This window comes from Lepus europaeus, chromosome 3, assembly GCF_033115175.1.
Source record: "Lepus europaeus isolate LE1 chromosome 3, mLepTim1.pri, whole genome shotgun sequence".
Classification (NCBI taxonomy): domain Eukaryota; kingdom Metazoa; phylum Chordata; class Mammalia; order Lagomorpha; family Leporidae; genus Lepus; species Lepus europaeus.
This window is the reverse complement of record NC_084829.1, coordinates 116,407,187-116,434,486: the sequence shown is the minus strand read 5'-3', so window position 1 is coordinate 116,434,486 and position 27,300 is coordinate 116,407,187. Positions and strand designations below refer to the sequence as shown.

General features: G+C 39.8%; 1 protein-coding gene across 1 annotated transcript in view; it reads right to left on the bottom strand.

Annotated features, from left to right (window-relative positions):
* Positions 1–4,915: 4,915 nt before the first annotated feature.
* The window catches only part of LOC133756150 (nephrocan-like), a 30,145-nt gene continuing 7,760 nt past the window's right edge, over positions 4,916–27,300 (bottom strand). Inside the window, exons 2-3 of the mRNA XM_062186666.1 lie at positions 18,190–19,091; positions 4,916–5,654 (exon numbers count right to left, since the gene is read on the bottom strand). Coding sequence (XP_062042650.1) covers positions 5,207–5,654; positions 18,190–19,091 — 1,350 coding nt within the window. The 3' untranslated portion in view covers positions 4,916–5,206. The remainder of the gene's footprint in view (positions 5,655–18,189; positions 19,092–27,300) is intronic.

The window sequence follows — 27,300 nt, the reverse complement described above, 5'->3', positions numbered from 1 at the left end:
TAATAAACCAAGTCAAAAGAAAAATGATGGTTTGGGAGAAAGTAGCAGTAATATTTCTGATAAAATAGAGATAATATTTCTGGTATACAAAGAAATCCTGCAAACTGATATTTGGAAAAGACAAAAGACGCAGTTTTTTGTTTTGTTTTTTTTTTTTTTAAATGGGCAACACTGTGTGAACAGCTAAGCAACAGGAAATGAAAAAACTCACATATATATAAAAGTATGTTCATCTTCACTAGTAGTTAGGAAAGTGAAAATCAAATCAATGAAATACTAGTTTTACACCCATCAGATTGGCAAAAAGTAAAGATAAATCCTGATGACAACTTGAAAACAGGAACTTAGGAACACTGCTGGTAAGTGTGTGAGTTGATACAGTGTTTGGAGAAAATAACCATAAAATTATCTGATCAAAATGAAAAATACACATAGCCTTTAACAGGGAGTTTTGGAGTTGCATTACATTTTCTGATGAATCATTATCATGAACTAATTTTCATATAATTCCTAGAAATGTTTTGCTTATTCAGATGCTTTTCAGCAGCTTTTGTGATTACTAAAAATAAATAAATAAAATATAAGGTGGTTGATAAATCTTAAGTAAAAAATGAATTCTGTAAGCCTGAATAATTGTGATCCAATCCAGGCTGTGGGAGGCTGGGAGGGGGTTGGGGGGAGTTCTGTGGTGGGAAGAGAATTGGTGACATCAGTTGACTACATTCTGTTTCTCTAAAACCAAAATAGAGTGGATTAAAGACACAAAATAGAGTGGATTAAAGGCAGTCATCAGTGACTGTTTTGAAAGTTGAATAGAGGCTAGTAAATCAAATCTTCTATACTGGATTCCTAAAAACAGTGTTCTGTGGAAACCTATAGAGAATATTAAAACAATATATTGCATTAGAGAGAAAAAATATAGGGAAATCCATCATCCAAGCTGTTCCCTGTCAAAAGCAAATACCATCTAGAATAAAGGCAATCTCAGGACCCAGAGATAGTGCAGGATCCCTGAATCAAACCTTTAAGATAATCCATTATTATTAGTGGGATGACAACAGATCCACAAGGTTCATTCTTGCAAAACTGCTTTGGGGCGCTTTTACCATCCCCTAAGGTTTCAGACTGATAAAATGGCAAGAATTCAGTTTTGAACATTCACACAATTATGACTATATGATAGAAAATATTGAGTTTCTGGGTGATTTCTGTGGATAATAATGATATCATTTGTGTATTTATTTGAGTAAGCAAATCTAGCTCAGAGTAAAACATCTAATTAATTAAATGATGAGTAATGTAACTGAGTTATGTTCCATGGGAAAGTAAGCTTTAAAAAATAATTACAATTCAATTTCTCAGTACTGGCGGATCCCATATAACCTGTATATAAAAAGCATAAAAGAGTTAACAACACATAAAAGAGTTATAACACAATCACACACATACACACATGCATGTGGCTGTTTTATAATGAAGAGACAAGAAGTTTTGGCTATAGCCTTGACAGCAGAATGTTATTTGATGACAGTAAATAGTAAAAATGGCTTTAGAGAAAAAAGAACTCCTGGGGAAGGAGAATTCCCTAAGCATTAACCTGGAACATATCTTTCCTTTCTAAACCCAAGTCGTCCATGAACCTCCTCCTTCTGAAATGGATAAGGAGAATCACAGGTGAAAACTCGTAGAGTTGGGGAAAACTTGAGAGCCACTTTGTAAAGGCTCTAGCTCAAAGGGAGACAGGTCTGCAGCATTTCCTGCTACAGAGTGTATTCCATAACAGACATTTATAAAATCTGTGAGGAAATTCTTTAAAGTTTATAAGTTCTGAACAATTTTGAGTAGAAACCAAGAATGCTCTTTAATGAAAATAGCAGCTCTGATCAAAGCAGTGCTTTGAGACCTTGTGTGTGGGCCACAGAGGAGCACCAATGCTATCTTTCAGATCATTCATTTCAGTGATTCCTTCTGGGGTTCCAAAGTGGAACAACATTCCTGCCCACTGACCCAAGGCTGCTTTCATCTGAGAACAGTCAAACCCTGCCACGGAGCAATTTAAAGGCCTCGACCAGGCATTGTACTGCTAAGGAAGCCTCCCATAGGTATGACCACACAGTTGTTCAGTTCTGACTTTTTTGCAGGTCTGAGCAGGCATGATTTGAAATGTTGGGATGTCCAGGAAGGGATAAGAACTGCTTTCATAAAACTAGTACTCAAACAGTACTTTATACTTTATGTATCTGTGTGGGTGCAAACTGTTATACTTTATGTATCTGTGTGGGTGCAAACTGTTGAAATCTTTACATAGTAAAGTTGATAAAGATCAACTTTACATAGTATAAGTTGATCTTCTGTATATAAAGATAATTGAAAATGAATCTTGATAAAGAATGGGATGGGAGAGGGAGTGGGTGATGGGATGATTGTGGGTGGGAGGGAGGTTATGGGGGGAAAAGTTGATATAATCTGAAAGTTGTACTTTGGAAATTTATATTTATTAAACATTTAAAAAAAAAAAAAAACTGCCTTCAGTGTGGACGCATGCTGTTTACTGCCTAACTCCAGGGGACACCATTCACATCCATGACTGCATGACTGGTATTTGGGGATTGAAGCAAGTCTCTTGGAGAAAGGGACACATTTGCAAATTATGGAGGTGTTAAGAAAATGATTCCCATGATTCCCTTCCATATAGATCAAATTAAGCAATAACTACAGAAGGTATTGCTCTAATCCTCATTTTACAGAAGAGAAAACAGAGTCACGGATAGGTAACAGGAAGAACTAGTCTCTGAATGTTTGTCTTCCCTTTCTTTGTCCCCACAGAATTCTGGTGCCATAAAGTAATATCTTATTTTTCATATTTTATCCTTCCTTCCTAATGTTATCTGACTTACATCTCAATTCTGGCCTCTAGCTGCTTTCCAAGATTAATAAATAATTATCTGTTTGTAAAGTCTCTATATAAGTGTAAATGTGTGATAATTGGAGTTTTAAATTGATTTAACTACTTCTATTTTTTCTTCCCCCTCCAGTTTTTTCCTTTTACTTTTTCCTATAAATTAATCAATGAACTTAGGAACCAGAAATCTAGGTAGGTAGGTAGGTAGGCAGATATTTAGATAGAAAGAAACAGATAGGTATTTGTTATGGACTTAATTCTGTTCCCCAAAATTTCATGTGTTGGAGTTCTAATCCCTGCAGTGATTTGGAGATACAGCCTGTATGAGAGTGACTAAGGTTAAGTGAGGTCATAAGGCTGTAGCTGTATGCCAGGAGGGCTGTATTCTCATAAAAAGAGGAAAAGACAGCACTCAGAAAGGAGAGGCCATGAGAGGACACAGCAAGAGGCTGCCTTCTGCAAGCCAGGAAGACAGCCCTCACCAGAAACCAGCACCAATGGCACCTTGATTCTGGACTTCTTGCCTCTGGAACTGTGAGAAAATGAATTTCTGTTGTTTAAGTCACCCAGCCTGTGGCATTTTGTTATAGTGGCACCAGAAGATGGATGCAAGTGTCTAGAATATTACTATTCCAAACAGTGTGGGTAGGAGATACTAAGCTGTGAACACTGCAACAGAATTACTGGAGTGAAGTTTAAAAAAAAAAATGAACACAAATTCCATCAAGTTCTAGCCCTGCCTTTTCCTGTATGTGTGAACCTGTTACTTCACTGCTATAAGGCTGAGCTCCCTCATCTATAAAACACTACAGTCTTTCTAAAGGTCCTCACAGCTGGGGAATTCTGATTATAAACATACAAGCACTGTCAGTGGGTATAAATTATTACATACCACCCATCATTGTTCTTTCTTACAGAGAATTGCAGGTGTAACACATTAACAAAAGTTGAAGCTCCACATAATAATAAGGAAATTCATGTAAATATAAGAGCTCATTATTTCTCTATATTCTTGGGATGTGTGTCAGTGTGCTAGAGTATGAGAAACTACTTTATAAATAGGGCTCTTCTCTGAGGAGTGTCAATTTTGCAAAGATTTTGGTGGAAGAAAATATGGACATGCATAAACTTAAAATCTGCATACAATTTTAAGTTAAAACATGATGTTCTCAGGAAATTCTGTCTTCTAGTGGAGTCCTTTCTCATTCATACAGATCCTGTCTACTATCTCTTCTATCTACTTTCTCTGCCATTAGGGGTATTTTAATGGAAAACTTTGCAAAGTACTGCAATAGATAAATCCTACTAAATGGAAAAGAAACTAATTTGGATAGGACTTCAAATATATTCACAAGTAAATCTGTATGCACAAATGTATTGATAGAAAAAAAATTATTCCCTAGCCATACCTCTAATCTCCAGACAGGCAAATGTCAAAGGCATGAAGTTAATCCAAAGGAGGGCAGTACAGGGGCTGTGGTTAACTCAGGGAAACTGAATTTCACTCGAATCTTAACTTTTCAGGAAGGTCAAGGTAGGGTCATCAGTGGTCTTTAAGGAACAAGTTTACATTTTCCTCTTTGGTTTTCTTTTGGTCTTGCAAGACTGTCAAACAGGACTTTCTTTCTGTTAGCCGAGTGGCAAAGGTCTGGAGCTGAGCCAGTTAGCCTCTCTGTGACTATGGAAAGGAGGGAAGCAGACACTGAGAACAGCAGGTGGCTGTTCATTCTGCAGACAGGGGAACCCGTGGGGGAAGCCAGGAGTCCCTCCTTTATCATGTCTGTCTGCCGGGGTCCTGCAGCACTTCCGCTCCCTGTCCTTTAGAGCTTTTCCTTTGATTTCGTGAGCTATCCCAAATCCTTCCAAGAAGAGTTTTCATGCTTCAGGCAGGCAGGCAGTAGTTTTCATTGCTTGCTGACAAAAGGCTATGGTACAGGCACTCTGGGGCTAGCTTCATGTATGAAAATTGTCACTTTTTATTTGAGGAAATGAACTACTGTATTTGCAGGAAGTTAGCCATATGGTGATTTTATTTTGCATTATCATTTGCTTAGGAATCATTATAACACACAAGTTAGTTTTAGAATGACAAAAAAAAAAAAAAAAACACCACATCTTACTATTTTTCCTTTCTATGTTTCTTCTCTACCTAACTTCTCTAAATCTTCATTGCATTCTCAAAAACAAAAACACAGCCTAAAAATACACTTTAAAAAGATGGCCTAGCATATATAAACAGAGAATATTTCTGCTTAAAAGACTGACTATGAAAAATGCTTTCTAAACAGTAAACAAAGCTCATGCTTAATCTATTTCATAATCTTCATCATCATCATCTATGTTGATTCTGATGCTGGAGGGATCTTCAGCTTTCGATTTCTTTTTGCTCTCTTTGCTTTTCTCAGCCTGGTGTAAGTGATGCTCACACTGCCTCATGATTTTCTTAGAAGACATCCAGCTCTCCCCTTGTCGTTCAGCTGGGGCCGCACACTGCCCACCCCTCACATCTGTGCCCTTGGCCTTCAGCATCTCCCTTGCTCTTAGGAGACTGCAGGTACAATTCCAGGGATTTCCATCCAGGTACAGGTGCCTGAGGCGAGGCAGAGCCTCCAAGGCTTTGAGGTCTAAGGCAGAGATCTTATTGTTCCTCAGGTTTAGCACCTGAAGCTGCTTGAGATCCTTGAGGTCCCGTTCAGCAATATCCTGGATGGCATTGCCTTTTAGATCCAGCCTGGCTAAGGTCCCTGGGAGCCTGCAAAGCAAGCGACGGTTTGTGAGAGGAAGCTCTGATTGTCACGCCACACCTGCCAAGCTAAAGCACTGAACAGCACCCACCTTTCTCTATAGTTCTGTCTTTCTTGAGCTACAAAACATTCTTTACTTTCCAACCCTCTGCCTTTTCTGATTCCTGTTCATAAAACTCACTTTTTTCTTATGCAATGAGATCATTCAAACAAGTTGATAAGAAAAGCACTACATTTCCAATTTTTAAGTTTGCAAAGGCTGCGAATCAGTAAAGTATTGTTCTTTAGGATTATAAAAGGTAATAAAAAATAAAGAGATATTTTAATGTATAAAATTCGAACAGTCTTACTGTGAGTGTGGTAAGAACTGTTGGTGAGAGTGTAAATTGTTACCATTTTGGAAATGATTTAGTAACATGGCAAATTTAAATAATGTCATGTCTTTTAATGGAGGAAATTATAGGAAAAGTGAATAGATATTTGTTTACAAATATGTCACATTGACTTGCCTGTGCATGCTCTAAGCAGTGGCCAAGAATCAGGACCAAGGACCACATGAGGGCTAACTACAGGAGCTTTACGAATTTGACAAGGAAAGGACAGCAATGTCAAGGAGCAGAGCTCAGATGTGGCCTTACCACCCCGAGAGACGACGAAGAGGTGGTAAAAACTGCCCTAAACAGGACATGAGGACAGCAATGGCTCTAGCAACTAGCAGGAGATGGCTCAAGTGTTTGGGGCCCTGCCATCCACCAGGCAGACCCAGAGGAACCTCCTGGCTCCAGTCTGTCCTAGCTTTGGCCATTACAATCCTTTGAGGAATGCACCAGCAGATGGAAGCTCTGTCTCCCCCTCTTTCTGTAACCCTTTCAAATAAATAAATCTTAAAAATAAAAAAAGTCAATCTTAAATTACATTTATAACAAAATTTATAGAAGACTAATATCCAATAACTTGGAAATTATTAAATAATAGACTATTGTGGCTTTATAAAAATAAAAATATGGGGCCAGCACTGTGGCATAGTGGGTTAAGCATCTGCCTGCAGTGCCAGTATCCCACATGGGCACCGGTTGGAGTCCCAGCTATGCCACTTCAGATCCGGCTCCCTGCTAATGGCTTACGAAAGCAGCAGAATATGGCCCACATGCTTGAACCCCTGCACACATGTAGGAGACCAGGAAGAAGCTCCTGGATCCCAGCTTCTGATCTGCCTGCTTCTGGCCATTGTGGCCATTTAGGGAGTGAATCAGCGGATAGAAGACCTCTCTCTACGTCTCTCCCTTCCTCCCTCTCTGTAACTCTGCCTCTCAAATAAACAAATAAATATCTTAAAAAATAAAAGTAAAATACAAATCCTAAGAAAAAGTTTTTCTATGATTTAAAAATCTATAAGCAATAAAGGATTTATAATTCAACTATATTAAAAACTTTTAAAAATTGTGTTTGGCAAAATACTTATGCAAAGTCAAAATACAAATAGCAAACTGAGTGGTGGGTATCTGTGCCTTTTATCTCTCTAATACAGAAAGAACACTCAAAAATTGGTAAGAAAAGATTTTTGCAGAAAAACATGAATGGAAGTACATAGAGAAAGAAAAATAAAGGGCCCTCCAGTCTTCAACCTTATTCAGAATAGATAAATAAAAATTAAAACCACAGAGATGCCATTCTCACCTGTCCAATAGTTGAAAATCCTAAGTCAAACAAATCTAATTAATCAAATGTTTATGTTGATAACATAGCCACGCAGAGAAAAGAAAAAGTGTTCTAGAACTTTGAGCATCCTCAGTGGATATATTTAAGCATTCGACTCTAAGGACCAAAGGATCCTGAAATTTATCTCAGTATGTTTATTGTTAGCACTAATATTTGTGATGAAATTTGGAAACTTTTAAATAGATAATATGATACAAAAGAAATAAGTGAGAAAAAAGTACAACTATAAAAGAAAAACCCTCTCTGTTGTTAAATATGAATTGGAAATGTCAGTATGAATTCATAATTTTCAAAAACATTGCTATTTTAGTACTCTTTACTAAAAGAACCTAGAAGCAATATTGTATTATTGTGTCAAAGTTACTACAAAAACAAGAGCACATCAGTGCATACATCTTAGTTTTTAAATTCCAATCTCCACTCAAAAAACCAGGGCTTCTTGGAGGAACGGCTGATTCCATGTCTGCATGAGAAAAAACTAAGCATGCTTGAACCAGATGCAATGAAATGTTCAAAGACTAATCAAGATGAGTATTAAGAGAACAGAAAATAACAAGTATTGGCAAGAATGTGCAGTAATTGGAAGCCTGTATACTATTGGTAGAAAAGTGAAATAATACAGCTGCTGTGGAAAACAGTGTGATGCTTTCTGAAAAAAAAAAAAAATAAATAAATAAAAATAGAATCCCCTGCAACCCAGCAGCTCCACTTTGGGATATATACCCAAAATGACTGAAAACAGGTTCTTGAAGACATACGTGTCCTCCCATGTTCTCAGCAGCATTCTTCACAGGAACTAATGGCTGGAACCAGCCCAAGGTCCATTGATTGACAAATACAAAAACAATGTGCTACATGCGAATGATATAATATTATTCAGCCTCAAAAAAGAAGGAAATTCTGATACATGTTATAGCATACATCCACCTTGAGGACATTATATTGTGCTATGTGAAAGAAGCCAGTCACAAAAAGATGAATACTGTGTGATTCTACCTATGAAATATCTGAAATATTATCAAAATGGTCTACTTTATGGAAGCAGAAATGTAGAATGGTGGTTGCCCATACTGAAATCTATCTTTTAAATGGTTAAGATGGAAAAGTTTGTTATATGTATTTTACAATTAAAAAACAAAACAATGGAATCTTATGACAAGAGCTAGCTTCAAGGGCTTCTACTAGCTAAATGTGGGGCAATATTAGCATCAACAGATACAACTGGGGCCTGGTGTTATGGCACAGTGGGTTAAGCCACTGCCTCCAATGCTGCAACCCATTTAGGCACTGGAGGATGGCCTGAGTGCTTGAGCCCCTGCTACCCAAGCATGGGAGAAATGAGTGAGTTCCAGGCTTCTGGCTTTGGCCTGGCCCAATCCTAGGCCATTGTGCCATTTGGGAAGTGAACTGGTGGATACAAGGTTTCCATCTCTCTCTGTAACTCTGTATTTCAAATAAAATAAATTAATTTTTTATTAAAAATATAATTGTAAATTATAATAACACACAGAATAAATTAACACCCAAGGGTCCATAGAAGTACTGAGAAAGAAACAAGAGGAAAAAGAGAAAGAAGGAAAAAACAAAATAAAAATGAAAAAACTTCTATAGTGTTAAATGGAAAAAATAAAATACAAAATTGAACGATCCCAAATAGGTAAAAACAAATTATATGCCTATGTATAGATAAGGGCTCTGGGTCAACACATATGAGTGACTTTTATTTTTTCGCATATTAAGTTTTTTTTAAAAGATTTGTTTATTTATTTGAAAGGCAGAGTTAGAAAGAGGCAGAGGCAGAGAGAGAGAGAAAGAGAGAGAGGTCTTCCATCTGTTGGTTCACTCCTCAAATGGCCAAAATGGCCGGAGCTGGGCCCATCTGAAGCTAGGAGCCTGGAGTTTCTTCCAGATCTCCCAGGTAGCTGCAGGGTCACAAGGACCTGCCAGGACTCGAACCAGAACCCATATGGGATGCTGACAGTATAGGAGGCGGCTTTGCAGGCTATGCCACAGCAGCAGCCCCCTGCATACTAACTTTTTCACTTTGAACAGTTATTGTTTTATAATCAGGGAGAAAACAAGATTTTTTTAAAATAATGTGGTTATCAATTTGAAAAATGGCATGCCAGTGCCTGTTGATTAAAAGATACAAAACAATCACTACAATTATTATATGTTAACCCAAAATTGAAAACAAAAAGCAAAGCAAACTAGATATTTTCACTGGCTCTTTCCCTGCAAAAATACAAAAGAATCACAGTTGGGGAACCTGAAAATCTTTCTGTTACAAGCCACTTTGTAGTAAATGCTTTTCTTTCCATGACGTATGAGAACTTGGAAAGATTTAGAGGAGAAGAAGCTCCTTACAGTGAAATAGCAGTGAGTGCTCCTCTCACACGGTGTGAGCACACAGGAAGTCCATTCATGCATCTCAGGAGCCAGTGACATTTCCTAGAGCAGTCCTAGTAATGTGACTACTATGTAAAATGCAGAGAGCAAGCAGGTGCAACTCTATTTCATGACAATTTATTTCTCTTGTTATAGTATCATTCTTATATGAATTTCATTTCAAAAACTTAGTGTTGGGCCGGCGCCGTGGCTCAGTAGGCTAATCCTCGGCCTTGCGGCGCCGGCACACCGGGTTCTAGTCCCGGTCGGGGCACCAATCCTGTCCTGGTTGCCCCTCTTCCAGGCCAGCTCTCTGCTGTGGCCAGGGAGTGCAGTGGAGGATGGCCCAAGTTCTTGGGCCCTGCACCCCATGGGAGACCAGGAGAAGCACCTGGCTCCTGCCATCAGAACAGCGCGGTGCGCTGGCCGCAGCGTGCCTACCGCGGCGGCCATTGGAGGGTGAACCAACGGCAAAAAGGAAGACCTTTCTCTCTGTCTCCCTCTACTGTCCACTCTGCCTGTCAAAAAAAAAAAACAAAACAAAACAAAAAAAAAAACAACTTAGTGTTTTAGGTTATAGGAATATAGCCTATATTTTGCCCCTTTGGGTTTTTTTTAACTAAATCAGTCATTTTATATTTGTATTCATATCCTAAACTGTACACTACCTAAATATACATAAGTATTTGTGCTTCTTGAGTATTTTAAAGCCACCATTATTTAAAGTGTCTTCTCTGTAGATTCAATAAAATTTGCCTAAAATAGCAAATTAGTTTGCTAGGGAAAATTGCTTCATATATTTTAGCAATTCAATAGTTAAATTCAATTTTAAGTTAGCCTCCAAAAAAATGTACTTTTGGTCATAAGCCAGCTTTATAGAAGGCAAATCTCTAAAAAAAAAAAAAAAAACACAGAAAATTTATGTGTAGTTTTGTGTCCCTGCCCCAAGGAAAGAGAATTGTGTGACAGTGAGCAAGACTGCACCCCCATTGCAGAGGGCAATGGAGCCTAGTGGGGAAAGACACAAAAGAGCAATCCAGAGGGCCTACGTGTTAACAGCTGCATTCTGACTCAGGCCATTCTACTTACAGTATGCAGCTGTAGGAAAGTTTGTTTTAAAATGTTGATTTATTGATTTTCATTTTATTTGAAAGACAGAGACAGAGAGAAAAAGAGTTCAATCCACTGGTTTATTCCCCAAATGCCTGTAACTGCTCATACTAGACCAGGCTGAAGTCAGGAACCAGAAACTCCATCTGGGTGTCCCACATGGGTAAAAAGGACCCAAGTACTTAACTAATGTGCTGCCTTCCAAAGTGCAAATTAGCAGGAAGCACTAGCTAGGACTGGAACCCAGGCATTACAAATGGGATGTCCCAGTGGCAAAGTAACTGCTGAGGCAAATGCCTGTCTCAGCTTTAGGTAAGTTACTCTGGTTCTTACAGCTTCTGATTTTCTACCCCATAGACCAAAGTCCTCACCACACAAAAGTCACATAACAAAGGTTAAATAATGAAAATGGAGGCTGTGGTGCATTGGGTTAAAGCCCTGGCCTGAAGCGCTCGCATCCCATATGGGTGCCGGTTCGAGGCCTGACTACTCCACTTCCGATCCAGCTCTCTGCTATGTCCTGGGAAAGCAGTGGAAGACAGTCCTGGTCCTTGGGCCCCTGTGCCTGTGTGGGAGACCTGGAAGAAGCTCCTGGCTTCTGACTTCACATGAGCTCACCTCTGGCCATTGTACCCATTTGGGGAGTGAACTAGCGGATAGAAGACCTCTCTCTCTCTGTCTCTATCTCTCTCTTTAACTCTTTCAAATAAATAAAAATAAATCTTTAAAAAAATGAAAAATGAGCAAGCCAAATTTTCTTAAAAAGAAAAAGATTTATTTATTTATTTGAAAGACAGAGTTCCACAGAGAAAAGAAGCAGGGAGAAGAGAGAGGTCTTCTATCCACTGGTTCACTCCCTAGTTGGCCACAACAGCTGGAGCTGCACTGATCCAAAGCCAGGAGCCAGGAGCTTCTTCCTGGTCTCCCATGTGGGTGCAGGGGCCCAGGCACTTGGGCCATCTTCCACTGCTTTCCCAGGCCATAGCAGAGAACTGGATTGGAAGTGGAACAGCTGGTACTGAAAACCGGTGCCCATATGGGATGCCAGCACTGCAGTTGGCAGCTTCACCCACTGTGCCACAGCACTGGCCCCCTATTTTTTTTTAAAACAAATAAAATTATTCAGTTCTCTTCTGTGTGTCCAAAAATTATCCCTATACATAGGTTTACTGTTTTTTGTCTTTTAAAATATGTTTGTTTATTTTCATCTCTGTGAAAGAGAGACAGAGACAGACAGAGAAATTTCCAACCCTTAATTCACTCTCCAAATGCTCACAAGAGCCAGGTCTGAGTTAGGCCAAAGACAGAAACTAGAACTCCACTGGGGTCTCTCACGGAGTGGCAGGGGCCCAAGCACTTGAGCCATCATTTTCTGTCTTCCAGTATGTATTAGCAGGAAGCTGGATCAAAAGTGGAGTGGCGGGGCTGGCACTGTGGTATAGTGGGTAAAGCCACTGCCTGTAGTGGCAGTATTCCATATGGGCACCAGTTCGAGTTCTGGTTGCACCACTTCCGATACAGCTCTCTGCTATGGCATGGGAAAGCAGGGCCCAAGTGCTTGGGCCCTTGCATGTGCATGGGAGACCTGGAAAATTCTAGGCTCCTGGCTTCAGATTGGCCTAGCTTCAGCTGTTGCCACCATTTGGAGAGTGAACCAGCAGATGGAAGACCTCTCTCTCTCTCTGTCTCTCTGTAACTCTGCCTTTCAAATAAATAAATAAATAAATGTTTAAAAAAACCAAAAATAGTGGGGGCCGAGGCTGTGGTGCAGCAGGTTACCGCCCTGGCCTGAAGTGCCGGCATCCCATATGGGCGCTGGTTCTAGTCCAAGCTGCTCCTCTTCCCATCAGCTCTTTGCTATGGCCTGGGAAAGCAGTAGAGAATGGCCCAAGTGCTTAGGCCCCTGCACCCACATGGGAGACCTGGAAGAGGCTCCCGGCTCCTGGCTTCGGATCGGCAACAGCTCTGGCCGTTGTGGCCATCTAGGGAGTGATCCAACGGATGGACGACCTCTCTCTCTGTCTCTACTTCTCACTGTAACTCTTTCAAATGGATAAAATAAATCTTAAAAAAAAAAAAAAGTGGAGTGGCTGGGACTTGAACTGGCACTCAGTTATGTCATGCAGGCACATCCCAAGCTGTGGCTTAATCTGCTATGCTGCAATGCCTGCACCTTTGATAGATTTTGTTTCTATCAAAATTCTAATCAAAATGACATTATAAGAGAAAACACTAATTATCCTGGTTTGTGATCTTTTGACAGTCACTCATTACTTTGATAAAATTTGTCATTACAACTTTGACTTATGTAAAAAGATAGCTCTGCTCTGAAGACAAATGTGTTTCTAGAAACGTTATCATTTGTTCTTTTCAGAGTGGTTATTGCTACTTATAGCAGAAAAGGGCATAGCACATGTTGCCAGTAGATGGCACTTTCATATAAGGTAAAATGCTCAGTGACTGTGTCAGGCTGTAGAGAGCTATTCTGGATTTGAATTGTCCAGCAAATGGATGAAGAAGAGATGATCTAACTTACCTCACTGAACTGAAGATGAGTGAAATATGGAGGCCTACCTGTTGGGTGTTCTACGTTCTCAGTCATATAGTTATTGTCGACCCCAGAGTAGATCTCAAAGACAGAATCATGCAGTGGCTAAATGGCCTTGTTCTAGCAGAGGTGGGCATTGTCTGGCCAGTGGGCTGAAATCATTGGGTCTGGCCTTGCCAAGGCAACCAAAGGCAAGACTCGAAATTCAGTAAATCTATAGCAGGCTAATTTTTAAGTTAACTATTTTGTATGGCCAGCAAATGATGTTATAAATATTCAAATGGCCCTTGGCAGAAAAGAGGTTCCCCACCCCAGTACAGTTAAACCACTGTGTTTCAGTCCTGACACACTTACTGACAATGTGACTTTGACCATCTTTCTTATTACTACTAAATCTTAATACCTGAATCTTTAAAGTAATAGGTAAAGGGGCTGGTGGTGTGACACAGTGGATAAAACCTGTGACACTGGTATCCCATATGGCAACTGTTTGAGTCCCAGCTGCTCCACTTTTTTTTTTTTTTTTTTTTTTAGGATTTATTTTATTTATTTAAAAGAGAGAGTTACAGAGACAGGTAGAGACAGAGAGAGGTCTTCCATCAGCTGGTTCGCTCCCCAAGTGGCAGCAACGGCGGGAGCTGAGCCGATCCGAAGCCAGGAGCCAGGAGCTTCTTCAGGGTCTCCCACATGGGTGCAGGAGGCCAAGTACTTGAGCCATCCTCTGCTGCTTTTCCTTGTGCATTAATAGGGAACTAGTTCTGAAGAGGAGCAGCTGGGACAGAAACTGGCACTCATATGGGATGCCAGCGCTGCAGGCTGGGGCTTTAACCTGCTGCGACACAGCACCGACCCCCGCCCCACTTCTGATCCAGCTCCCTGCTAATGGCCTGGGAAAAACAGCAGATGTTCCAAGTTTTGGGGCTCCTGCCACCCCCATAGGAGACCTGGAAGAAGCTCCTGGCTCTTGGCTTTGGCCTGGCCCAGCCCCAGATGTTGCAGCTATCTGGGGAGTGAAGCAACAGATGGAAGATTCTCTCTCTCTTTCTCTGTCTTTCTCTCTCTCTAACTTTCAAATAAGCAAATTAATAAAAAAATAATAATAATAGATAAAACAATGTATCTACCTTCACATGATTGTTGTTTTGAGTACTAAGGAATTATGAATATAAGTTCATTGTTGACTTTAGCAAGCAGGTAGTAAAATGTTACGTATTAGTTTTCTGTCTTGACTAGTGTATTGTGGCAAATGATGTAGGTATTTTAATATGTGTGTTCTGGGACCATATACCATTATCTTCTTGATAAAATGTAGTATGGAATGGGGTAGGTAAAAGAAGGATTCCTGAAAATACTATTTGTGATAGGAGCAGGTGGCTTCTGTTTACAGTTTATTTATAGAAAATGGAATTTTGCAAATATAAAGAGCAGATCTGTTTAAACCTCATAAATCAAAATTTAAAATTCAAATAGAAAGAATAGGTATTGTTTTAATTCTTTATGGGAGTTAAAGCATATAGGACCTTTTCTAGATCATTCTCACCTTCCAATGCAAAGAAAAGCTACAAAGAGGGGATGGTTATGGGCGTTTTTATTTATTTATTTTTAAAGATTTATTTTATTTATTTGAAAGACAGAGTTACAGAGAGAGGTAGAGACAGAGAGAGAGGTCTTCTATCCATTGGTTCACTCCCCAGATGGCCGCAAGGCTGGAGCTGCACCCATCCGAAGCCAGGAGGCAGGGAGCTTCTTCTGGGCCTCCTATGTGGGTGCGGGGGAAGTGGAGCAGCTGGGACTCGAACCAGTGCCCATATGGGATGCCGGCGCTTCAGGCCAGAGCTTTAACCTGCTGTGCCACAGCGCTGGCCCCAGTGGGCATATTTAAAACTCACAAGAGGAGTGGGCATTTGACCTAGCAGTTTAGATGCCTGCATCCCACATTAGAGTACTTGGATTTGAGTCCTTACTCTGGCTCCTGACTTACACTTCCTGCTGAAGCAGACCCCAGGAGGAAGAATGATAGCCTCAAGTGATTGGGCTCTTGTGTTCCAGGTTCCTGGTTTGGGCCACTGGACATCTGGGAATGAACTAGCAGATGGGAGCACTATCTGTTTTTCTCTATCTCTGTCTCTGACTTTCTGCTTCTCAAACAAATAAATTAATTTTTAAAAAATTACTGATGCCTCAGCCCAACCATGAAGCATCTGATTTCACTGGTTTGATGTGAGGCTTCAGTATTAGTAGTCTTTTTCCTACTTCTCCAGATAATTCTAACATGAAGACAGATTTGAGAACTATGGTTAGCTCATGCTTGTGATTCCATTTTATACTCCATTGGGTAAATGCATTATGTTCTCTGTGGTCACTTATAAAAGCACAGATACTCAGTAGGAGTAAATAATTAACTCATTTTCCAGTCACTAAACTTAGCAGACTTCCTTAACCAAGTGCTTCCTAAAAGATACCCAAGTACAAAAATCCACTAGGTCCACAGTTTTGCCCATGACTGTCATCGCCAGTTATCATGTCCTCATGTGACACAGTCATTCCTAGCCTGTTTTATGAGTTTTTATTTATTTCATACACTATTTTTTTCCTTGGTGTAGGGATACTCAGTAGTAGAAGATAAGGTCTGAAACGTATGTAGTAAAGAAATTATTTAAAAATAGCAAGTAACAGAGTCCTGAAATGCTGCAGGCATGTTCTTGCCTGAGGGCCTTGTACTGGCTGTTCTAGTCTAGTCTAGTCCACTTTTCTCTCCTAATAGCTTCATGGCTAACTCCCTAACTTCCTTCAAGTCTTTACTCAAAGTTCACCTTTTGGTGAGGGTCGCTGTGCTTACTCTATTTGAAATTGAAACCAGTCACTCCACCCTCTGCACTCCTGCCTCGTTATCATGCCCATTTTGGTTATAGCACCTAACACAGCCTAAATAGTGTGCACTTCAATTATATATTCAGTTTATTGTCTATTTTCTCCTGCTAGAATTTAAGCTGTATAGAATAGGAAGTTCTATCTCTTATTACATTAATGTAACCCAAGTGCCAGTGAAGTTCCTGGCACAAGGGAAGTACTCAAAACATATTTGTTGAATTAAGTTCATGGTATGTCCATGCTTATGCACAAAAACAAATTGATTAATTTCAAATTAACTTCAATATGTATTCAAAAATTCTAATTTCAGTTGGAAAAATCACTTTTTGATGTTTTATTTTGGATACAGTAATCATATTACATAAAAACATTTATTTTTCAACTAGGAAAAAAATGAGCATACATACATATCAGCAGTAATTTTCCCTTTCTCCTTGATAAAAAACTATACTAACAATGTAATTAGATACATAAATTGCTTTAGGATTCTCCAGAATCCAGAACTTAGTATATTAATTATGAGAAATTTGATAATGATAAAGGCAGGGCAAAAAGTTTTTTTTTTTCAATAAAGTGCTTAAAAAAAAAGGATCCACTCATATAATAAACAACAGTGTCTTTTTAAAGAGAATAATAGTGCTGCATTCTTCTCTTCATTTATCTACTTTAAAATGTAGAACATGAAATAAAATGTAATAAATAGGATCAATTAATGTAAACATTACATTAATTTAGGTTATGAATAGTTAGGGTGAATATTTTATTTATCTACTTTAAAATGTAGAACGTGAAATAAAGTATAATCAACAGGATCAATTAATATAAACATTACATTAGTTATAGACTTAATAGTCAGGGTGAGCATGTACAGTGGATTGGGCATGGGGAGAGGGATACATAGAAAGAGAAACTGGGGCTGGCGCTGTGGTGTAGCGGGTAAAGCTGCCACCTGCAATGCCAGAATCCCATATAGGTGCTGCTTCAAGACCTGGCTGCTCCACTTCTGATCCAGCTCTATGCTGTGGCCTGGGAAAGCAGCAGAGGGTGGCCCAAGTCCTTGGACTCCTGCATTGGCATGAGAGACCCAGAAGAATCTCCTGGCTCCTGGCTTCAGATAGGCACAGCTCCAGCCTTTGCATCCAATTGGGGAGTGAACCAGTGGATGGAAGACCTCCCTCCCTCCCTCTCTCTCTCTCTCTGTAACTCTTTCAAGTAAAATAAATAAATCTTTAAAAGAAAAAAGAAAGAGAAATTGTCGGTGTGAGGGGTGTATTGTGTGTGTGTGTGTGTGTAGGGAGTGGGGAGAGAAACTGAAGAGATAACCAAAAACAGAAGGGGAAACAGACATGGATGGACTCACCCACTCATACAGACAGACATACAGAGAATTAATCAAAGCCAGCTTAAACCCTTTAAAGATGGCAGCACTGAGGCGAATGTGAGGCTCCCCCAGTGAACAGTAATTCAAAGTAAATATAATACTACATTACAAAATTTTATTTTTCCCCTTAACAACTAACATTTCAATGCTTTTAAAAATATATTACTATATTTCCTCCCTCTTTTTTTTCCCTGGTGTCCTTGTTTTGTTAGTGGCTAGTCTGCCTGTTGGTTATCCAGGCCATATACATAGAAACCGAGACCCACTTTTTAAAATATCTTCTATTCTGTTTGTTCGTATAGATACCACCTGTTGGTGTCTTACCCCCACAGACAACATAAATGAAATGAATGCAGGATTCAGCGTGAGGGCTGGAGATTCAAAATCTGTTTAAAACTTCTTTCCTTAAACCCTTGTATAATTTTGATCAGACAATTGATGTTTGCTTGAAGTTTCTTGCATGTATAATGTGAATTGTTCCAAATTTTAGAAAAACCTTGTAGTAGTCACAATAAATAACACTCACCGTAGAGGTATAGACAACAGCAGGTTCTGCTCCAGGGCTAGGTTGGAGAGCTGAGAACATCCCTGAAGGGCTCCAGCTTCAAACAAGCTGACGATGTTGTTGTCCAGAAACAAATGTTTCAAGTCTCGCAGGTCCTGGAAGTCTTGAGCTGTGACACTCTGAATCAGGTTATTGCTGCAGTCAAGTTTTTGTAGCCTTGCTGGTAGCCTGAGGGGCAACATTTGAAGCTGGTTTTGGGACAACTCGAGAGTAGTTAAATTGGCGAGGATCTGTGCCCCGTCCATGGAAGACAGTAAGTTTTCCGAGAGGTAAAGATGGGAAAGGTTCTCCAAGTGTTTCAAATCCCGAAACTTTACTACTTTGAGCTGGTTTCTTTCCATCTTTAAAGATCGCAAGGATTTGGGTAGATTAACAGGAATTCTCGTGAGAAAGTTACCACTGAAACTGACATATTGCAAAGACTGCAAGGAAGTAAAGAAGTTGCTTGGGATGAGGTGTAGCTTATTGTTCTCCATGCTCACATGTTGCAGGTTGGGCAGTGGCAGGGGTCCAGCCACAGACTCCACATGGTTACCATCCACTGACAAGCTCTGCAAACTGAGGAGGGAGGAGAACATGCCAGGGGAGAGGCAGGATAGCAGGTTGTTTTTAAGTTCAAGGATTCTTAATTTTTTCAGCCCTTCAAAATCTGACCCAAGTAGAATGGTTATGGAATTGTCATTTAGTTTTAACACTTCAAGCGTGGCTGGGAGAGCAGTGGGGACCTTTATTAACCTATTTTTCCAGAGTTCTAAGGTCTTCAGTGTATTCAGAATTTTGAATGTACCATTTTCTACTGACTCTGTTCCACTGGCCAGCAAAATAAAGTCTTCTAGAGCCAACACCCCAGTGAAGTTCGATAGCTACAAAAGTGTGAGGGAAGAGTGAGAGAGAAAAGCAACTAGTTAAAATTGTGAAAAATACTATATATATTACCATTATAATACTAATGACATGTGAGATTTCCCTTCAGGTTCTGTTTAAAATTATAGTTAGAGAAGGTTTGAAACTCGGGTCCTAGCTAACATCAGTATGTAAAATATATTCTAAGAACTTTCATGCACTATTGGTTGACATAATGTTAGTCAACTTCTACTGTATATTCTCTGACCTAGCAAATTCACTTTTAGGCAGAAGTGCTTATAAATTGCACAATGATTCATGTACTAGGATATTCTTCGTTGCATCATTTCTAGTAGCCAAAAATGTGAACAATTTGGAAATTTTTCACCAAACTATTAGCAGTTTCTAACTCTCGGGGGTAAGATTACAAGGGATTTTCCACTATCCATCTACAATTTGCATTGTTTGAATTTTTTAATTCATGATTTTTGTTAAAGTTTTTGCATTAAAAAAAGTAAAAATTTCAAATCTTCTAGATTTGAAAGTAAAAATTTCAAATCTCCTAGATTCTGTTACCATTAGAATGTACTTACCTGAGAAACATTTTCAACTACATTTTATGGTAAATGAGCTACACGTTCCTGATCCCAAATTTGCTTTTCACCATAATGAATGAATGTATACATGTGTTTTCCCTCTACCTCTGTAGAGCAGAGTTCATTCATACATAGATTCCAGACTGGAGGCTTGCCCTCTCCTAGAGTTTAGGTAATTAAAAAATCAATTGCATGCTTTGCAAGCTTCCCTATCCCTCCACATATCTGCCTACCTTCCAGTTTGACATCCACCTCTTTTTTTCAACAACATAATCATTTGTATTAAATCTAGGAGTAAAGTTACATTTAGGCAAAAAAAAATTGTTCTGGGGCTGGTGCTGTGGCATATGGGTGCCGGTTTGAGTCCCGGTGCTCCACTTTAGATCCAGGTCTCTGCTATGGCCTGGGAAAGCAGAAGATGGCCCAAGTCCTTGGGAAGAAACTCCAGATTCCTGGCTTCAGATAAGCCCAGCTCTGGCCATTGTGGCCATTGGGGAGTGAACCAGTGAGAGGAAAACCTCTCTCCATCTCTCTCTCTGTCTCTCTCTCTGTGCCTCTGTAACTCTGCCTTTCAAATAAAAAATAAATCTTAAAAAAAGAGAATTGTTCCAACCTTTCTTCAACATGATAAATGTTCACAAAATTTTCAACCTGCTTTAGAATCCCATTCTGCAGGGCAGGTGTTATGTTGTAAAGTGGGTTAAGCTGCTGACTGTGACATTGGCATCACATATGGGTACCAGTTGGAGTCCCAGCTGCTCCATTTCCAATCTAGCTTTCTGATAATGTGCCTGGGAAAGCAGCAGCAGATGGCCCAAGTGCCTGGGGACCCTGCTACCCATGTGGGAGACCCAGGTTGCTTGGGTCCCTGCATGCATGTTGGAGACATGGGTAGAGTTCCAGGCTCCTGGCTTTGGCCTGACTCAGCCATGGCCATTGAGACCATTTGCGGAGTCAACCAGCAGATGGAAGATCTCTCTGTGTATATGTCTCTCCCTCTGTCTCTGTAACTCTGCCTTTCAAATAAATACATTTTTAGGAAAGACAAAAGAATTTCATTAAGCCAGAATTTCCAGCATATAATTTTTTTTTTTTTTTGACAGGCAGAGTGGACAGTGAGAGAGAGAGAGAGACAGAGAGAAAGGTCTTCCTTTGCCATTGGTTCACCCTCTAATGGCCACCGCGGTAGCGCGCTGCGGCCGGCGCACTGCGCTGTTCCGATGGCAGGAGCCAGGTGCTTCTCCTGGTCTCCCATGGGGTGCAGGGCCCAAGCACTTGGGCCATCCTCCACTGCACTCCCTGGCCACAGCAGAGAGCTGGCCTGGAAGAGGGGCAACCGGGACAGGATCGGTGCCCCGACCGGGACTAGAACCCGGTGTGCCGGCGCCGCAAGGCGGAGGATTAGCCTGTTGAGCCACGGCGCCAGCCTCCAGCATATAATTTTACTACCTATAATTTCTGAATATTTAATTATACAATTGACTCCTTCTATAATAACAAATGCATGATTAGCATGTTCAAAGTGAGTTAATTTTGAATGACATTTTTGTTATAGATATTTATAATTAGGAAGACATGTGATGTGAATTATGATTTTTTTAACTTTTTTTTAAGATTTTATTTATTTATTTGAGAGGTAGAGTTGCAAACAGTGAGAGGGAGAGACAGAGAGAAAGGTCTTCCTTCCATTGGTTCACTCCCCAGATGGCTGCAACGGCCGGAGCTGCACCGATCTGAAGCCAGTAGCCAGGTGCTTCTTCCTAGTCTCCCGTGCAGGTGCAGGGGCCCAAGCACTTGAGTCATCTTCTACTGCTTTCCCAGGCCATAGCAGAGAGCTGGATTCGAAGAGGGGCAGCTGGGACTAGTGCCCATATGGGATGCCAGCGCCGCAGGTGGAGGATTAACCTACTGTGCCACAGAACCGGCCACATGAATTATGATTTTTTAATTAACTGTTTTCGTATTTGAAAGGCTGAAGCAGAGATAGACAAACAAAGAAAGATCTTCCATCTCCTGGTTCACTCCCCAGATGCCTGCAATAGCTGGGGCTGGGCCAGGCCAGGCCAAAGCCATGAGCCCAGAATTCAATGTATGTCTCAAATGTGAGTGGCAGGCACCAAAGTACTTCAGGTACCACCTACTGCCTCCCAGGGTGTATGTTAGGAAAAAGCTGGACTTGGAAGCAGAGGAGCAGGAACTTGAACCCAGGTATCTCAACATGAGATGTGAGTATCCCAAGCAGCATCTTAACTGCTCCATCAAAGGCCCACCCCAAATTATGGTGTATGTTTTTTAAAGCTTTTATTTAGTGAATATAAATTTCCAAAGTACAGCTTATGGATTACAATGGCTTCCCCTCCCCCATAACTTCCCTCCCACCTGCAACCCTCCCCTTTCCTGCTCCCTCTCCCCTTCCATTCACATCAAGATTCATTTTCAATTCTCTTTATATACAGAAAATCAGTTTAGTATATATTAAGCAAAGATTTCAACAGTTTGCCCTCACATAGCAACACAAAGTGAAAAATACTGTTGGAGTACTAGTTATAGCATTAAATCACAGTGTACAGCACACTAATGACATAGATCCTACATGATATTTTTTAAAAAATTGATTAACTTTCTATGTAATTTCCAATTTAACACCAAGTATTTTAAAGCATCTCCTGATATGTTATTGTATTAGTAGAATTCCCAGTAAAAAGTTTCAGAAATGGATCTTTTAAACTTAACAGTTTTGGCAGCTGCCTTTGGTTATATAATACTGCTAACATAGGATATTTTCTTAATGATTAATTAGTTGTATTGATTAGTTCTAGTCCCAATGACATCAATTTTACTCTTACATTTGTTGAGTATTTACAAGTACCAAGTGTTTTTTATTATCTTATCATTAATTTCCTGCATGTTTGCTTTTATCAATCCAGCCTTCTAGATAAGGAAACTATGAACCAGGAGTGAAAGAACTGAAAATAGTCTATTGGACTCCAAAGCCATTTTTTTTTCCTCAGGTATGCCATTTCCTAGTGCATTTTTTATTGCCTTTAGCATACAATTAATGCTTCTTTTAAAATACTCAAGATCAGAACACAAATCATATAATTATAGAAAAGTTGAGATTTTAAAGTTATTTAGGTTCAAATCTCCCATTTCAGAGAGAAGGAATTTCAAGCCAAAAAAAAGTTAAATAACTCAAGAATCAAGAATACTCCATTTTAAAATGCCCCTTTCTAAATAAAAGTTTAATAAAAAAAAAGATTAAAAAAAATAAAAATAAAATGCCCCTTTCTAGGTTTAGCTTTCATCTACAGTCAAAAATGACCCTAAAGATAGTGGCCCTTGTTGTGGCCTAGCAGGTAAAACCACCTGCAAAGCCAGTACACCATTTGGGAACTGAGTTGTGTCTTGGCTGCTCTAGTTCCAGTCCAGCTCCCTGCTGATGTCCTAGGAAAAGCAGTGTAAGATGGTACAAGTACTTGAGCCCCTACCACCCACATGGGAGACCCCGAAGAAGTTCCTGGCTCCTGGCTCATGGCTTTGGCCTAGCCCAGCCCTGGCTGTTGTGGCCATCTGGAGAGTGAACCAGTGGATAGAAGATCTCTCTGTCTCTCCTTCTCTCTTTTGGTTAACTCTGACTTCTAAATAGATAAATAAATCTTTAAAAAGAAAAAAAGGAAGGACCCTAGACATAAATATTCACTCCTTGGGCTGTCAAAGAAGAACTTGTTATTATTAATACTTCCACTTGTATTTCAGTGACCACAAACTCTACAGGATTGCTCTGTGCAGTAAGTCTCAGGGATGACATGAATGGGAGATTTATTTGGGGACTAGACAAAGTGCGATGTCAAAGTGTCACTGTGGGGAGCGAGGAGCAAAGGTCAAGATGGCTGAATACAAAGGATTTGCATCTCAACCAGGAAAAAGTTTCTGAACCAGGAAAGAACCACATTCCCAGAAGATTGTGGACAAACTTCAGTAGAGGAGTGATGGAAACTATAAACAACCTGGAGATTCTGAAACCCAGCAGACAGAGAAACAAGCCATGTTGACTTGATATTGTACATTGAAAACCCTCCACACTCCACTAAAAAGCCGCTAGAACTGATTAACCAATTCAATAAAGTGCATGATACAAAACCAACATATATAAAATAGTAGCATTTTTATACACTAACAATAATCTCACTGAAAGAGAAATAAAAAAAAAACAAAATCCCAATCACATAGCTACAAAAAAAATCAAATATTTAGCAATAAAATTTAACCAATGAAGTGAAAGATCTCTACAAGGAAAATTGTAGGTGCCAGCGCATTGTGGGTAAAGCTACAGCCTACAGTACCAGCATCCCACATGTGTGCCGGTTCTAATCCTGGCTGCTCCACTTCTGATCCAGCTCTCTGCTATGGCCCAGGAAAGCAGTAGAGGATGACCCAAGTCCTTGGGCCCCTGCACCTTTGTATGGGACTTGGAAGAAACTCCAGGCTCCTGACTTCAAATAGGCCCAGTTCCAGCTGTTACAGCCATTTGGGGGAGTGAATCAGCAGATGCAAGGTATCTCTCTCTCTATCTCTCTCTATCTCTAACTCTGCTTTTCAAATAATAACTCTCTGCCTTTCAAATAAATAAATACATTTTTTAGAAGAAGAAAGAAAATCGTGGGGCCAGTGCTGTGGTGCAGTGGGTTAACACCCTGGCCTGAAGTGCCAGCATCCCATGTGGGTGCCGGTTTGAGACCCGGTTGCTCCACTTCCAATCCAGCTCTCTGCTATGGCCTGGGAAAGCAGTGGAAGATGACCCAAGTCCTTGGGCCCCTGCACCCACATGGGAGACCCGGAAGAAGCCCTGGCTCCTGGCTTCAGATCGGCACAGCTCCAGCAGTTGCAGCCAACTGGAGAGTGAACCATCGAATGGAAGACCTTTCTCTCTCTGGTTCTTGGCTTTGGCCTGGCCTAGCCATGGCCATCATAGCCAATCTGGGGAGTGAACCAGTAGATGGAAGCTCTCTCTATCTCTATCTCTGTGTAACTCTGACTTTCAAAATAAATAAATAAATCTTAAAAAAAAAAATACATTGGAAACTATTCTGAAATAAAATGTTTTTAAAAATTACAAAACAGAGTTCAATGTATCTTCATTTCTATTTATAAAGTATACAGGCTGGCCTGAATCATAAATAGTCTTCATATTCTTAATTGAATCCAGTAGACAGCTGTTTTCCTTTATTAAGCATAGAAAGCATTTTCTTTTTGTTGTTAAAGTGAATACCGATGACTCTTATTATTAATTAAAATGGCTACCACTTTCTAAGTATTTACTATGTTTAATCTGTATAAAGCCCCATGCCTCAGCGCAATTATTGCCTTTGCAGAAAGAGAAACTAAGGCTCAGCAAGGGAAATCACATGTCCATGTATATCCTGCTAGCAAGTGGAAAACTTGGGCTACTAACCCAAAATTATCTTACCCTAGAACACTGCATTTTTAACCTTACTACTACAATATCCATTTAGCTGAAAAATATAGAGTTCTAGTGCCACAAACAGTGAAGAAGACACACACTGACTGCTAACATTTTAGTTGATATTTGTGAAGCTGTCAAAAAGGAAAGAAAAATTCTAGTTTCATGGCCTCAGCGGGGCTCTGCTCAAGAGCTGTGGAAAGAGATGCTTTTCCCCAAAGCTAACCTTGGGACTGCTGATAGTTTTTTTAATGTTGCTTAAAATACAAGAGCACAGGGTCACTCTGCTGGCTGTCCCATAAAGGGTTTGATTCTGATGTCAGTTCTGGACAAGCCCTGTTCCAAGCAGTAGAGGGCCATGTACCCTTCTTGTGCTCCTTATAGGTCTAACATACGGCAAAACTGACACCCACAAAGTGACGGTTTCAGACCCATGAGAATAAAGTCAAAGAATCTGCAAGGCAATGTGATCATCAACCTAACATTTGATCTCTATAAATAGTTTAAACATTCTGGAAAATATGAGTGTGGCAAAAATATAATAACCCATAATCCCTCCTCTTGATGATAAATCCTGTTTGTTATATTTCTTACCCAGGAAGAATTTGAAGTAGCTTCTTATCTCTGACAAAATACAAAGTATGCTGCCAACCTAACTACAATTCTCATTTGTCCTCTGCCTTTGAGGAAAGCCTGTCACTTCGCCTTATAGTAGTCTGCCTGACAATAAGTTTTGCAGATGTGGACATGCAGAACTGAACTGAACCTACATTCCTCAAATCAAGAGTGACTGGGTGACACCTAGCACAGTGTCCCTTTGGCATCATATGTAATCAGTTGCTCATTGTGTCTTTAATTCCATACAGTGAAGTAGTTCATCATGGCTTGAGAGTAAAGTATGAGTTAGTGAACAGCAATAGAAAAGGATGGAGGGACAATGAATGAAGTTGGATTCCTTTATCATATCATACCCAAAAATTAACCTGAAATGGATTGTAGATTAAATGTAAGAGCTAAGACTATAAAATTATTAGAAGGTAATATGGGCATAAATTTTCATAAACTTAGGTTAGGTATAGCTATGCACCCAAAACACAAAAGACAGCAGCAAAAAAATAGCTAAATGTGATTCAATCAAAATGATAAACTTTTACACATCAGAGGACACATCAATAAAATGAGGAGATAGCCCACAGAATTGGAAAAACATATTGAAAATAAAATGTAGAGTAAGAGACATATACCTGCAATATCTAAAGAATGTTACAACTCAATAACTTAAATGGGCAAAGGAGCTGCATAAATTATTTCTCTAAAGGCATACAACTGGCCAATAAACACATGAAAAGGTGCTCAACATCATTAGCTGCTGGAAAAATACAAAACAAAACTACAGTGACAAACCACCTGACACCTACTGTGATAGCGATCATCAAAAAGAAAAAAAAAAAGGTAATAGGAAGTGTTGTTGAGGATGTGGATAAGTTGGAATCATCATGTGTTGTTGTGGGAATACAAACATTTGGGTATTTCTCAAAATGTTAAACAGTTACCACAAGACCTAGAAATTCCACTCCCAGGTATATGGCCAACACAAATGAAAACATACATCCAAACAAAACTAGTATACAAATGTTTATTGCAGCATCATTCATCATAAACAAAAGGAGGAAACAATCTAGATGCCCATCAGCTTGTTAATCAACAAAATGCAGTATATACAAACAGCACACTATTATTCAGCCTTAAAAAGCAAGGAAATTACACATGCTCTAAGATAGATGAGCCTTCAGGAAATTATGCTAAGGCAAAGAGGCCAGTCACAAAAGACCACAAGTTTAGGCAAAAAGATTGAATTGGGTTCGGGGCATGTTGTTTTGAGAGCCTTCTTATATATCTGAGTGAAGAAGTCCAGTGAATTAGAGATGCAGTTCTGGAAGCCATCATATTAGACAGAATGAGGTCAGGTAAGGAGAATGTGTGTAGTAAAAGAAGGAATGGCTGAGGATTGAGAAACCCAGTACAGGGGAGGGGGAACAGAGGAAAAGAAATGCACAAAATGGCAAAAAAGATAGAGAGGAACAATGAGCACATAAAAGGTGGTATCATGGAAGGCAAGAGAGTAAAGACTCCAAGAAAGTAGTAAGCAACCATATATTAGAATCGTTTTTG